General features: G+C 32.3%; 1 protein-coding gene across 1 annotated transcript in view; it reads left to right on the top strand.

Moving 5' to 3' along the window:
• Nucleotides 1-16,014, top strand: part of LOC129960983 (retinal homeobox protein Rx3-like) — a 51,209-nt gene that overhangs the window by 13,546 nt on the left and 21,649 nt on the right. The window contains exon 2 of the mRNA XM_056074769.1: nucleotides 14,675-15,030. Coding sequence (XP_055930744.1) covers nucleotides 14,675-15,030 — 356 coding nt within the window. The remainder of the gene's footprint in view (nucleotides 1-14,674; nucleotides 15,031-16,014) is intronic.

The raw sequence follows: 16,014 nt of genomic DNA, 5'->3' as shown, positions 1-16,014 counted from the left end.
TTTAAATGCATCAAACACTAAAAAAAAAAAAACCCCAATCGTTTAAAATAATCGGTTGAAAACAGGTTAAAAAAAACTACTTAAAAGACGATGGTCTTAAAACTATAAGCATACACAAAAAATATATAACTAACATAAATACACTTTAATTACAAAAGCATGCAACTAATCTAAAAATAATTTAAATCGTCCGTTGATATTTGTTGTCATGTCAACAATCAGAACACAATGTGCATGCGTGAATTTACAAAGCTAGTTACGGTAACGCAAATGCGTGAGTTTTTCTAAGCCAGTTGGGGTAACGCTATGCAGATTAGACATTTTTATTTCCTTTATTCTGTTTTATTTTAATTCAAAAGTATTGCAGAATTAAATAAAAGATCGATTAATTAACAATGTTTAATTTTAAATGCACCAAACATTACGAAAATAAACAGAACCGATTGAAATAATCCGCCGAAAAATCTTAAGCCTAGCCTCATTACTGTCGGGGAAAAAAACTGAACCCTTACTCATTTCGTGGTAGGGAAAATGAATAATTTTTTGTCGAGAAAGTTAGCTTTTAATTAATAATTAAAATTCTAATTCAAAAAAAGGGACCCCAGGTGCACATGCCCGACCTCTAAGGTATACATGTACCAAATTTGGTAGCTGTAGGTCAAATGGTCTTTTCTGAGGAGCGCCAACACACACAAACACACACACATTGAACTTTATATATAAGTATAGATGTTTTTTTAAAGCAAGCGAAGAGGGGAAAATAACTATTCTAAAAAATTGGGTAAAGCAGGTGTTCTTATTAAATAAGTAATTTTTAAAAAAAATGAAACGAAAAAGGGGAAAAGTTATTCTTTAAAATTGTGTAAAGCAGATGTTCTGTATTAGAAACTTCTTTTCCCTTTGCAGCTGTGTTGCCATAGAAACCGGCGCACAGCTGTTTACACGTTTATGTTTATCTATTCAGATTTTGTAACATCTAATCAGAGTAACGGTGAATATCAGTGTGTCCGTGTTCGTCAATAAATGTTAATTTTTTTAATAACATGATTAACGAAAACAGAGTCACTGAGCATTTAAACCTTATGGGAACTAAAAAATATCTTTCTTAATTTATGTAATATCTCAAGAATTTGTCGACCAGCCGGTTCGCCAATTTTAATGTTCATTAAAATTTTTATATTTAAATATTTTATGCAATTCCTACTTTAATAGCTTCTTCATCAAGATATTTTAAAACTTCAAATTTTAATAGTCATATAATTCACTCATAATATTATAAAGGCCTTCAGTCATAACGTAATATGTATCTCTCTCATTTTCTGTTAGCACCCGTAGAATTTATGCTTTAAATTAAAGTGGAAAGAATTCATCTGCAATTAATATAATAATATTTTTTACTGAAACAAAGAATTTTTTTATAATCTGATTAATGAAAATAGAGTCACTCAGCGTTTAAACTTTATGGGCACTAAAGAATATCTTTTTCAATTTACGTATTATCTCAAGAATTTGTCAACAAAATTTTCTTAGATTCATCATGAACAGATCGATTCATTAACAATGTTTACTTTTAAATGCATCAAACACTAAGAAAATGAAACGAATCGTTTAAAATAGACGGTTTAAAACAGGTTTTAAAAAAACTACTTAAAAAACGATGCACTTAAAACTATAAGCATATACAAAAAATATATAACTAACATAAATACATTTTAATTACAAAAGCATGCAACGAACCTAAAAAAAATTTAAATCCAGTCCGCATCAGTTGATAATAATTCGTCAACACAATGTGGAATTCAGAACACAAAGCGCATGCGTGAATTTTCAACGCCAGTTACGTAACGCAAATACGTGTTTTTTTTTTCTACGCCAGTTGGGGTAACGCTATGCGAATTGGAAATTTTTAATTTCATTTATTCTGTTTTATTTTAATTCAAAAGTACTTCAGAATGAATCTGAAGGATCGATTAATTAACAATGTTTAATTTTAAATGCATCAAACATTAAGAAAATAAACAGAATCGTTTGAAATAATCCGCCGAAAAATACTAACCCTAGCCTCATTACTGTTGGGAGAAAAAAAACACGGAAGCCTTACTCGTTTGGCGGTGGCGAAAATGGAAGATTTTTTTTGGCGGAAAAGTTGGCGGTGGGGAAAATGGAAGATTTTTTTGGCGGGAAAGTTAGTTTTTAATTAATAATTAAAATTTCAAAAAAAGGGACCCCAGGTGCACATTCCCGACCTCTAAGGTATACATGTACCAAATTTGATAGCTGTATGTCAAATGACCTGGCCTGTAGAGCGCCAACACACACACACACACACACACACACATTGAGCTTTATTATAAGTATATAGATAATTAGAGTTCTTTATTTGCAATTTGATGAAGCACATGCATGAATATCGATATTTACAACTTTTTACTTGTCCTTATAACACATGTGGCAAGTAAATGATTCTATTTTCTCTGTTTAAGAAATTCGAAAATTTTCACTACATCTGAAAAACAGTGATTAGTCATAACCTAATTGGTAGCATAATATTTTTGTTTCATTATAATTTTATTTCAAATATATTTATCACATGGGAGAGAGAGAGAGAATTTCATTTAGAGAATTGGTGAGAATGACTTCCGGAAGTGCTTTATAATTTAAAAATTGTAATAAACCGAAGTTTCTGAGTTAGAGAAAATTATATCCCCAATCCCGTAATCATGCATCACTTACGAGAACGTTTAAAATTGAAAGCTATCAATCTTTCTTTCTTTTTTTCTTTTTTTGAAAACATTATAGCTTAACGGGAAAAAAAGTAAATAGAAAAAACGAACACCTTATCCTACCCTTCCATGTTACACAGAAGTTTGCATGTTGTTAACTTTTTTTTGAATATAGTGACTAGGAACGCAAGATATTATAAAGCATTAAATTTGAACGCTTCCAATATTTTATATCCAGGTAAAAGTGACAAAGAAATAAATTAAATGCACAGTTAGAGACAGATAAAATATTTGATCTATATTTCTTCAACAATCTTTAATGAAAACCTGTCAGCAGAAATCATTCTAATATTGTTGCTTATCATACACGAGGCCGATGGTATCGTTTGTCGTTCCTTTGTTTTTCTTTCATATAGATATAAGGTCTATTTATATGCATTTATTGAAAGACCCCTAAAAATAACTTTGAGGCAGAAGAAAGCATTCTTATTGTAACAAATCAGCAAAAAAAAAAAAAAAAAAAAAAAATGCTGCCTAGCCTGAAAGGGAAAGTAGATTCCGTTTGCTTTGCGATAAAAAGAAAACAAAATTTCGCACCTTCCTTTACTAACTTCTGAAGAACTGGAGCTACGATGCAAGTGAACGACAGTCATGGAGGCTTCCGACTTGCCATAAGCATAGTTAAGGAGGGTTTAAAGGAGATCAGAGCCTTTCCGTCTGAAATATCGTAGCATAATAATATTTAATACGTCTTCATATTTATTTTTAAAAATGTACTATTAATTATACTAACAATAACGAACACATTAAATTCATTTAATAATCCACAGATTTAATAGATTAATGGTAGTAAAATAAATAAATAATAATATAAATATGAGTTGCAATAAATATGATAATAAAAATAAAATATGAATAAAATAAATATATGAATATAAATAATATAATAATATGTATAAAATTATTATATTCAATAAAATAAAATCTTAAAATATAAATTGCAATTTTACAAAATTTACTTAAAATATTTTTTAAATTATAAAAATTACAAAAAAATTATGCAAAATTAAAATTTTCTTTGAAATTAAAATTTTTCCTCTATCAATTTCTATGTGATTTAAAAATAACGTATGTATAATAATATGTTACGGAACGGAGTAATAGAGTAAAAATGTCAACGCATTGAAAAATGTTTGATTAAAATTTCAACTGTAGTTTTGAAAAAATTATTTGCTTACTGTTTATATTTTAAAATAAAATAAATAAATAAATCTGCTATTGCAAATTGCAAATTATCATGTGAGAACATTGTTATTTTTACGTCATTATTTGTCTCAATTAATATACGTCAATAATCAGTTTAAGCCGGCCTGTAACAATTACTTGACAATCAGATTACGCACGCGTTAATGTTTAGAAAAACAGCGGGTTCTTTTTCATCTCAAAATCGGTCGAACTCTAAAGCTTTTCTTGCCAGCTAGAAAAAAGGAAAATTAAAGAAAAAAACCCATCTATATATTAATTTTCGATATCTCACCTCGCTGTTTCGCGTTCATTCCCTTTTCTTCTTTGTGCTTCTTCGGGTGCTAACTTCCTACGATTCTACACTTTATTGACCAGACAGAAGAATCGGGTACATGGCGGATATTCGCGCCAAGTTGTAACTTTTTATAAGCGATAAGTCGCCAAAAGTGACAGCTTTCATTTTCTAATAAACCTAAAAGCAAAAAATTAATGCTTCAAAAGCGATAAATCGCCAGTTCTCCGCCCGTGCATTTTGAGTGTTGAAAATCCCAAACCAAAACAACATCAAGTTCTCACTTGATTATGTATAAAAATACAACCAAATAATTTCAAATACGGTTAATAAAATATCGTAAAACAATACCATAAAAATGAAACAATTAATCTTTGCTATTCATTGCTGCCAAATCTGGGGAAAAGGTGTCATTTGTTCTGTACATTCTTTCAAAGAAAGGCAATGGATGAAGCATGTCACAATAAGGCAGTAATAGTCTCATCATTTTTTTCTCCCTTGGACACCATCAACGCAGAAGATCTGCCAAGAATAAGTCTTACAAGGAGAACTCATTTTGAACTGATTGATTGTTAAAAAGGAGAAAATAAATCAAATAATATTTCAAGAATTTTTTTAAAATTTATCTTTAGAATTCAGATTTTTATCTTTCTAAACATTATTGTGCTAGCAAATGTAGTGGTTATAGCATAGCAACGTGAAACGATCTACACACACACACACACACACACACACACACACACACACACACACACACACACACACACACACACACACACACACACACACACACACACACACACACACACAAATAGTCACGGTACGCTGTAAGATTGTGATTAAAAAATTTAGTCTTCATGCATGATCACAGATATAATACAATCTCCACAAATGTTAAATAAAGAAATTTAATTCTTACACGATTTTACAAAACCTGATGAAATTGAACGTGAAATATATATATATATATATATATATAACGGTATTTTTTTTTCTCTTTGTCTGATAGTTAATACATAATCAATTTAGATTCAGTGTTTTGAAGTGAAGCGGAGCAGTGGGTGGATAATGCGATTTTTAATTAATCAACAATGTTATGAAACATTACAGATATAAAAGTTTCTATTCACGAAATCTTCTCTTAATCTCGGTTATTCATCGGAAAAGAGTGTTGGATGCACGAAAATGTTAAATAGGGAGGTGAGAGAAAAGAGAAGACTTTATTTAAAATACTCTATAATTTATGAAACTTACTCTCAGCTTTCATAATAATTCATATATATATATATATATATATCCAACTGAAACAAAATGTAAGGGCAATGAATCAATCACGTAGATCTACAGGCATAAAACAAAATAACAGAAACACCTGGAAGAAGGAAAAATTTTTGAGTAGGGGATTGAGTATTTCTCTCGAATCACAGCTAATATTCAATAGGGTTCTGGTGAATGAAGGTCGTACGCGAAGTCCAAGCGAATATGCAGCCATTCCTTGTTTGGAGCACTCTTGAGTTCAGGTAGTGTGTGCAGAAAATCGAGCATAGATTTGGTTCACTGACGAACAACCACGTGAGATTTTTTGCTTAATAATTATGCTCATCTACTCGTATTTGTGCATAGCCATCCGTGCTCATAGGCACGTCATCATCTTAGTGAACTTTCTCCATTGACATAGGATAGAATTGATCCGCAAAAATATTGTGATAATGCTCAGTTATGATCACTATCTCAGGACTGTAAGTGATCTCAAGCTATTCTAAGATATCGCGTTCTAAAACATCACAAAGTTTCTTCCATGTTGCATGGTAGGAACCGGACAATCAGCAAGAAATGCTGTCGAAGTTCATCAGACGAATACACTTACGGTTTGCCTGAAACAATATAAATAGTGATTAGTCAAAAAGGCATTTGCTTTCCCCTTGCTATTGTGAGGGCTTTGGTTGTCTAGGCAATTCTGTCACTTTGCAACATTCCGCGACGACACTAACCGTTTTGGGATGGCCATATTGTCATTAAGAAATGACACTACGATGAACTGACAGTTAAAAAATTTACAGAAATGACAATATGACGATTAAGAAATTTCCCAGAACAGTTTTGACGGAGACGAGGCTCTGAATATAGGTGTTCATTTCAGAGGTTGTCTGTGGCACGTTTTCAGACTGCTGTCCTCTTCAACACAAATATTATCTGTCGGAAAACTTCGACTTTTCAACACTGCATCTTTTCCAGTCTGTTACAACCCTTGACACATAGTGGTCCTTGAAACATCGTCAAAATTAGCTGCTCTAAACTTTTGGACGTACCAATGAAGTGAGTTCCAATGGCAGATCGAATATAATGGCCTTTTGTTGGGAACATAATTTTCTCAGTCAAAGTGTTTGGCGATACCGTGATCTTGCTCATTTTGCTCTTATTTCATGCCTTTATGAACCTGAAGAAACATAATGACTGTTGAATCTGTTGGAAATTTGAATGGTCTTCGATAATATGTTGCGAGCTTTCTCAAAATATTCATGTTTACTTTAAGAGAATTTACAAACACAGCTATAAAGTATTAAGTCTTCTTGGTTTAAAATACGTGTGTTTCTTATCCTTCTCAAAATCATGAACTTTATTATTTCAATACTTATTCTTTTTTTTAAAATTTTATTTATTTATTTATTTTTGCATTCAGGTCAACATGTTACCAAAAAAAAGATATTGGATAAAAGTGATTCGAAGAGAATAAAATAAATTCGTCAGGAGAATACGAATTTGTCTTCAACGCAGTTAAAATATCATTTTTGTTTTAATTGCAATTGAAATAAACTACCTTTTTCTACTAGCCAAATTTGCGAGACCCAAGATTACATTATGTTTCTTCTTAGCTGAAACAAAACTGTCTTGTCTGAAGTACTAAATGTATCTTAAACACACCACAAAAAACTGGATTAAATGAAAATAATTTTGAATTTATTGGCATCGAATATACTGTGGCATCAGTTATGGTCAAAACAAGCTGTTCCACATATTGGAAATAGAATAAAATTAAGAATATTTTCGCTTCTGTTAAACATTACCTGTAAGGGTTCTAAGGCTATTGTATTGTGATGATCGAAGGCCACAATGAAGTTCTGCTACGGGATATGATTGATAATGGGCTAACATATATTAACGACTGATTATATTAACTACAAGCACACACACACGCGCATGCACATTATAATCTATCCTATAAGCAATAAAAATACTATCATAATAATTAATTATTGGGTGCGATAGTGAATATAAAATATATGAGTTTAATTTTGTTTATCTCCGCTCTATTCAATATAAATAATAAAAGGATTTCTTGATTTTCTTAAAAACATAATTCAAATTTGATACAGAAAAAAAAGTTAAATCGAACATCCGACGGTAAAAAAAAAATTATAATTTTTATGTACAATTTATACGGAACATCTAAAAACTAAGGTTAAAAATCACAAAATAAGCATTTTATATGGTAAAGAAAACAATTTAATTGAAATAATATTAAAACATAATAAAAAATGTCTGGAATGGAAAAATTTTAATGAGATGTTTATTTAAAAATATAATTTTAGTTTTCTGCTATACAAGAAATAAAATTCTTCACACGTTTTCTTACGTGGGGACCATCTCCCAATATCTATGATAGTGGGAGATAAAGTAATTATCTGACAGTAATTATTCAACACGACACTTCGATTTAATTCCATTATATCGAAGTGTCTATTATCAAAGAAAGACTGGATCATATATACCGATTCAAAAAGTTCAATTGAAGCAATTTTGAACTCATCCAGACAAAGCCATCCTTTGGTGCACAGTACAGTAAAACTATATTTTAAATTGCTGGATCGTAATTTTAATATTCTATTTTGTTGGATTCCCGGACACGTTGGTATCCTTGGGAACGATCAAGCTGATGTTGCCGCAAAAACAGCTCATTCAAATGAAGAAACCTTTGTTCCATTTCAAGACTTAGATCAAATTCTAAAGCAATGTTCACTTCGTATATGGCAGAGTACTTGGGACTCGCAACTTGATAATAAATTGCATTCCATCAAACCATTTATTTCTGGGTTTAAGAATGACTCTCTCAGCCGTAGAATGAGTGTTGTGTTAACCGTTTAACTGTTTTGCCCGAGTGCCATACGTGCATCGATTTATCGAATTTTGATAGCTGTAAGCAAAAAATAAACCATTCATAACGATTATAATTCACTATTAAAATTACTTCGAATACATAGATAAGTCAAGTATTCAATGGATTTCTATTTGAATCAAAATAAGAAAATATTCCCAAAATAGAAGGTGCCATCTTATTAGATAGTAAAGAAAATGAAACAGTTAAGTGGTTAACAAGGCTTCGCATAGGTCATACTCATTTTACTCACCAACATTTACTTCATTCAGTCACAGCTCCAATTTGTACAAAATGTAATACTATAATTTCAGTTCGGGATATACTATGTGAATGCCCTAAATACCGCTTTCTAAGAGCAAAATATTTCGGCAGTGATTATCCAAATTTGAAAGATATAATTGGCGAACCTTTCCATATTAATGTATTTTCATTTTTACTTGACATTAATTTCATGCATAATATCTAAAATTCTATTTTCACCTTGTTATTTTAACTTTACATCCCCTTACTGTAATGAGTATATATTTTGTATTTTAAGTTAACTCGAGTTTGGCACAGCTTGGCCAGTATTGGCCCTTGCGCCATAAAAAAAAAACAATCAAATCAAATCAACCATTATATCTATGATTTGTCTTTCGTTTTCTTCGAAGAGGAGGAGAACCAGTGTATTCCGCTAACAACATGCAGATCTACCAATTATGTTTATTGCCGCTTGTTTTCAAGGAAAGGGGGGGGGGATAAAATTTTCGAACATGCAACCATGATGATTAATTTTAGTATATTATTTAAATTTTATATAATATGTGAAATGCAATGAAATTTTAAATTAAGGATATTTTGCATTGTAGATCTAAAATCGACCGTTTTTTCCCCCTATCGTTGTTAATCAAACAGACAGTCACCAGACAGACATATACATAGACATTATATTGTACACAGAAGTACAGTCTAAAAGAATTGGAAATTTCAGTAAGGCACTCATGACTTTATCATTTTATCTGAATATTTCGAATCAGAGTTATTTTTTTTTATATTTGACCTTTAAAAACATTTTAAAACTCTTATAAGAAGCTCTAATGTATTTCAATGCGTTATCAAATTTCAAACGATCCTTTACGAGCTATTCATTATATATATAAGTAAAAATGTAAATGTTCGTTTGTTCAAAATCAGTATTCTCCAAAAGTTCTTCATTGATTGCTTTGAAATGTCGAAACAACATTGCATTTGAGTACGGGAGGGCTTCTATATGTTTATTACATAGATTTCACACATGTCACAGGTAAATGCATGTATTTTTAATTTTGATAGTGGAATGCAACAGACGGCGCCACCAAACGCAGCGCCCTCTGTTGGAAGTAGAAGCAGCACACGTTATACTAATTATTTTATGATTCCATTTCAGTATTTCCAATTGCATTATTAAATTAAATTTCCACAAAAATTATTTTGTGTGATATTTCATTGGAATTGAGCATTGTATTTTATCATAGCGTTCATTTTGTGCACTCAACAGAATGGCAAAAGAAATGACAAGCACTTATACAAATCTGGCTCAATAACAAAATCACTTCAAATGGAATCGATGATGTAACACGTGTTGAAATACCCGATGTTGACAGCGATATGGATTTGCATGAAGTTAAGAAGAAAAATATGATACATGTACCTTGCGAAAGCATTGAATCCAATTTCACCATATAGGATAGACGAGAAATGCTCTAAGCATAAGAATTCTACACAGTAACAGAAAATGGACATCCTTTATACAGAAGAGGATCAGCAGAAGATGGCAGTAAATTAACAACAGTAGAAATGCGAAACAGTTGTATCCAAGTAGAGAATCTGTGGGCTGTTCCATATTTGCCTTTTACTACGACTCAAACGTGGAAAGCGAGTTGCATGACAATCTAGCATATTCATGGAAACTACGATAGGCAGATTGTACCCCGGGCATCTCAAGCAACATGAATGCTTCTTTCTTCGCATGCTGTTAATAAATCTGCCCGCTTTAGCATCCTTTAAGTAATCGAGAATTGTCAATGGCACTACAATACCTGTTTCTGCAGTGCATGTATAGCTCTGAATTTACAGGAAAATGACCGACAGAGGGATGCAGGCGTTAATAATATGTGTCACACTTTACATCCAAATCAAATTTATGCATTGACTGGCCTGTCAATATATTAACCGCCTGCTATCTCTCGCTTCCTAGAGAGCTATTGGAGAAATATAAATAACACATGACTAAAGATATTTTCAGCCGCATATGCAAGGAAAATTTAAGTATCAACATAGATTTCATAGCAGAGATCTACAAAGAAGCAGTAATTTGCGGTTAGAAATTTGCTGACAAAGTTTTCTATGAAATGGTAATCCTATTACCGAATCGATCTGCAACTGCTTCACTCGATATAAAAATGCGTCGTGAACAAATACAACACGGGTGATCTTTTGTGGTACGTGTAATCAAATATTCCTAGGCAAATGCTTGATTTGTCTATAACGGAGATCTTCGGAACTGGAGAAATTAGATGTGCCAGGAGGAACTGGTAAAACATTTCTAACTAGAGCGATTCTGGTAACAGTTTCTTTCCAAAATGATATAGCCTTAGCTCTTGCTTCCAGTATATCTGCGACAATGCTACCAGTATGTTGAAAGGCCTACCAGTTGGAAGAACTGCTCATTCCGCTTTGAAATTGCCATTGAATATGTAATTCAGTGAAACTCCTATTTGCAACATTTTCGAAGCATTCGGCATGGAAAAAGTAATACAGAAATTAAAATTTAATGTTTGGGATAATGTAAAATGGCGCATAAAAATTCGCTCGAGGCTCTTGAATAATCATTGCAAGATCTGAGGTGAAACATCAGATCATTTGGAAAACATTAATATTACTCGCAGGAGATTTTAGGCTAACATTGCCTATAATTCCTTGATTGATATCAAAGGATGAAATAATTGCTGCCTGAAATACTCTACTTTGTGGCGATGCCTAAAGATGTTATGATTAACTACAAAATGTGCGTGGCCAGCTGCAAAACTATTGGTTAGCTGAAATATTCTTATTTCACCTGCCAGAAATTGGGAACGGAATGTTGTCGGTTGATCTGCTATCAGAAGGAAGTTCATTGCTTCATAACTTCTGCGTTTTAGTGACGTCAAAAGAAGAATTGGATGAAAAAGCATTTACCACTATTTAAACCAATTTCAAGAATCGTAATTCCCTGAGCGAACGAGCTATTCTTGTGGCCAGGAACAAGGACAGTTATGAGCTTAACAATATTATTTAGTTTAAGATTCAAATCGAGTCGCATACAAGTCCATCGGTACTATTGTGGAAGAAGATGAAGCGGTTAATTATCCAACAGGATTTTTGAACTCACTCGATCTGCCAGGGATGCCGTCGCAAGTGCTGCAATTGAAAATTGGCGTGACAATTATCAATCAAAGCTTTGCAATCTTACGAAGTTTGCAGTGAAAAAAAATTAATGAGCAACGTCATAGAAGTAACAATCTTGACAGGACTTTTCAGTGGTGAAGATGTCCCCATTCTTCGTATTCCTGTGATTCGATCAAAAAGAGATTATAATTCCCAATTCGTATGGCTTTTGTAATTACCATCAACAAAGCTCTCGGGTAATCTTTTGAATTATGCGATTTAGATCTGAGCATGGATTCTTCTCACATATGCAGTTATATATTGAGTTTTCTTGAGTCGGTAAACCAGACAATACTTATATGTGCACAGACAATGGAGCAACAAAAAATATTGCATACTCACAAGTATTGTAAAATTAATCATATTTGAAACATGCGCTTTCTGTTTTCTTTCTTTTCCCTTTAACCAGACTGATTAATCGAGTATAGGCAGTATGTACATAAAAGGCTTTGCCTTTTCTCCTCTCTACAATGGTGAACAGCGGCCAGAATTAATTATCATGTTTCTTATATATTTGGATTTCTTAGCTATAGAAAAAATAAGAACCCAATTCTTTTTCATTAATGGAGCTTGGTATTGGAAGTTATTAATCTTATGTGGTACGGGTTGTCATTCTTTCTGACTCATGGTGGAATTTTTATTTGCTCGTAGAGTCAAAGAAAGCTGTATAAGTTATTCAGAAGTAAAACTTTCAATAAGCATTATTTATGAAAACCTAATTTTTGAACAAACATATTTTTTTTTGAATTTTGGACCGACAGATCAAAATTTTTGTTATTTTTAGACTATTATCATAACGGATAATGAGGCCGCGGTGGCCTGGTGGTAAGGTCTCGGCTCTTGAGCCGTAAGGTTTCAGGTTCGAGATTCGATTCCATCGAAGAACCGTCGTGTACGAGGATCTGTTGCACGTTAAATCCGTCAGGGCCAAACGTGGTGTGGAGAGGGGGTGCCAGCTCAGGTGTCGTTCTCGTCATCTGACCGCGGTTCAAAATTACGAGGTTCGTCCCAAAATAGCCCTAGTATTGCTTTACAACGGGACGTTAATATAAATAAACTAAACTAAAAGGATAATGATGAGATTGTTAAGATTAGCAAAGAATGTGCTTTGAACGACAGATATAATCTTGATTTTTTTTTATCTGAAATATTTTCTCTCAGATAATTTTTTAAAAGCTATAATGAAAATATCATTATTTATATTTGTTCCTTAATGCCTGAGCAATATATAATATATCCTGTGAGTCTTGATTTGCAATCAAAATGCTGAAAGTCAAACAGCCTATTCTATGGAATGATGTATTTACTTTTGATGTTTCGAATGGATATAGAAAAAAGAAATCGGTGAGCATTTCCATAACAGTTAGTGATGTATATGGGTATATGCTAACAGAGCGTCAAACATGAAAATTATATTTAAGAAATATTATCTTGTTGCGAGGAAATTAGAAAACTTATTGATCATGGATTGTATATTAGAAATGTCCTGTGGTCAATCTGGAACAGGAAGAACTTTAGAATTGGGTTTCACTATCTATTTTTCTTTAAGAATGATAAGAAGGATCAAAATTATTAACTGTCTCTTTTCTTATTGTTGAATACTGGTGTTGGTTGAAGTTTTGAAAAACATGCATTTTTATACAGGTTGGCTTAATAATAAATAACGAATATAATAATAACTGGGAATGATATGAAGCAATATTGTATAGAAAAACATCCTGGAATTTTGAAAAACGATTTTCAGAGAAATTGTTGGCTAGAGTTTATTTTTAGTGAATAATGTTGAAATACTCAAAAAAGTTGACGCAAGAAGGGCAAAGAGCGTCTTTCATGCTTTTTTCATTTTTGAATCAATTTAGATATGTATTATATGTATCGGGAGTGTCCAAGTCACAAATTTCAATATTGCCATCATACGAATTATATATCGCATTTATAGTTTTTGCTTAAAACTTTATTGCAAAACTCTTCGAGAGTGAACTGATTTTCTTTCAGTCTGATACCACAGAGATTACTCATAATTTTTCAAAAGAGACTCAATCTTCATTTTATAGATTTTAAGAAACTGTATTAAAGCCTGTTTAGTTTGCCATGAAAAACTTCAATACGCTTGCATGGTAAATTGAAATCGCCATTAATAACACTTGCAACTAACTGCAATTCAACTGATTGTTGCTGCAGTTCGCTACAACTAATTGCAATTCTCAATAAACGCTTTCGCAATCCAAATTATTTGCATTATGCAAAAACGACTACTTTTGCAACATTTGCGGCTTCTCGAGCCAAATACACAAGACAATAATTAAAATTGCATGAAGAATTTGAAAATAATTACTTTAGCTATAACGGGATTTGTGACCATTTTTATAATATCCTCTTGCAAAAACTTCCATTATTACAGTATATCTTTTTTTGATGTTGCACTAGAATATAAAATATGAGTTAATTGAATTTCTAAGTCCGTCAATTTAAAAATTCTGATTTAAAAATTTAAACATCAAAAAATTAAGGGGATAATAATCAGTTCCAGTTGAACTGCACTCGTAATAATTTTTAGAAAACGTTTAAAAAATGAAATTTTAGAAAATTTTAAAAATAAAATAACAACAGAATATTCGAAAAAAAATTGGAATTGGAATATTCACGATAGTCTTATCACAACAATAAAATTTTTAAGTCGGTAATACGAAAAAAAAAAAAAAAATCAGTTGTCTAGCTACAAGAAGTGAAAGAATGAACGGAAATCGTAGACATCACAAGTAGCATAAAAATGGAATATCCTGAAATTGATTCAATTCTATCCGCTTGTTTCAGGAGACCCCACAGCAGCTCTTCGCGACACTCTTTCAAGGTTGGTCCATCGGCAAGACCGCAGCTCGCTCTCTGACCTCGGAGTGCTGCAGGAAGAAAGTCCCCCGGCCCCTTCTTCTGCAGAGCAGAGCGACTCGCAGACAAGAGGCCCGCTTCACCCACTCGAATCCACAGATGATGGAGATGGGACGAACGGGGGTGGTTCGGATAAGCCCAGGAAAATTCGTCGCAGTCGAACGACCTTCACCACTTACCAACTGCATCAATTGGAGAGAGCTTTCGAGAAAACCCAGTACCCGGATGTCTTCACCAGAGAGGAACTGGCCATGAGGCTGGACCTCAGTGAAGCTAGAGTGCAGGTATGTTGACATTCTCATATAAGATGGATTTCGTATAGTTATCAATAACTGCCATTTGCCTTATATGCTGATTCATTTTATAAATACAGGAAATCCCATTACTTGATTTTTCCCCCTTTTGATTTGTAGTTTAACATTATGTAGTAGTAGAAACATAATTTTATATTTTATCTGATTAATAATATCAAGATATTTAAATACAAGAAGTGCAGTTTGTTGTCAGTTTTTAAAATAGAAAATCAACATATTGTGATATTCACAAAATGTCCCGTGGAAATAATTTTAATCATCGATATATTTGACAGCACTTTTTAAAGAGTAAAATACTCTTTCTTGCATTTAGTACAAAATTCATAATTCATGTGCGTTGTTAATAAAATATATAGGTTCGAAGATTTGCTATCGTATTGCTTTTTTTACGACAAAAAGTTTCAATTGTTAGATTAAAGGTCATATTTTGAAATAATGAAAGCAATTTTAAAATGGACATTATAGATTTGAATTAAGATCGAGTGATGATAAACTGGCACCTTACTCTCCAAAGTTAAATGCCTTCTCCTGACTTAGTGTGGTAGTTTCTGTGTGGAATACTGCTCAGGTGTCTCCCATGTCATTTGATCACGATTCAAAATTACGAATCTTGTTCAAAAGCCTACCCATTATTGCTTCGAAATAGGAAGTAAATATAATTAAACTAAATTAAACCAAATTTGTGCACTAAATAAACGCAGAGACACTTGATTACTATCGAAAAATGTGGTGCACCCTAGAACCCATCAGTGTTGTCGATAAATTCTCTTACGACTTCGAAATAGAGAGAACTGAAATCCCTTGAAATAAACGATTACAATTAAAATGGCGAAAATACTATTTTATTGATAAAGGAAGAGCTCGGAGGCTGTAGAGTATTAAATGTAAACCCTCAGACATAGTTCACTCGAATCTCAAAGAAAAATAACGAAAAATGTTTGAAATACAGAAAGC

This window comes from Argiope bruennichi, chromosome 2 (genome assembly GCF_947563725.1).
Source record: "Argiope bruennichi chromosome 2, qqArgBrue1.1, whole genome shotgun sequence".
In the NCBI taxonomy this organism is placed as follows: Eukaryota; Metazoa; Arthropoda; class Arachnida; order Araneae; family Araneidae; genus Argiope; species Argiope bruennichi.
This window is presented reverse-complemented; position numbering and strand designations above follow the sequence as displayed.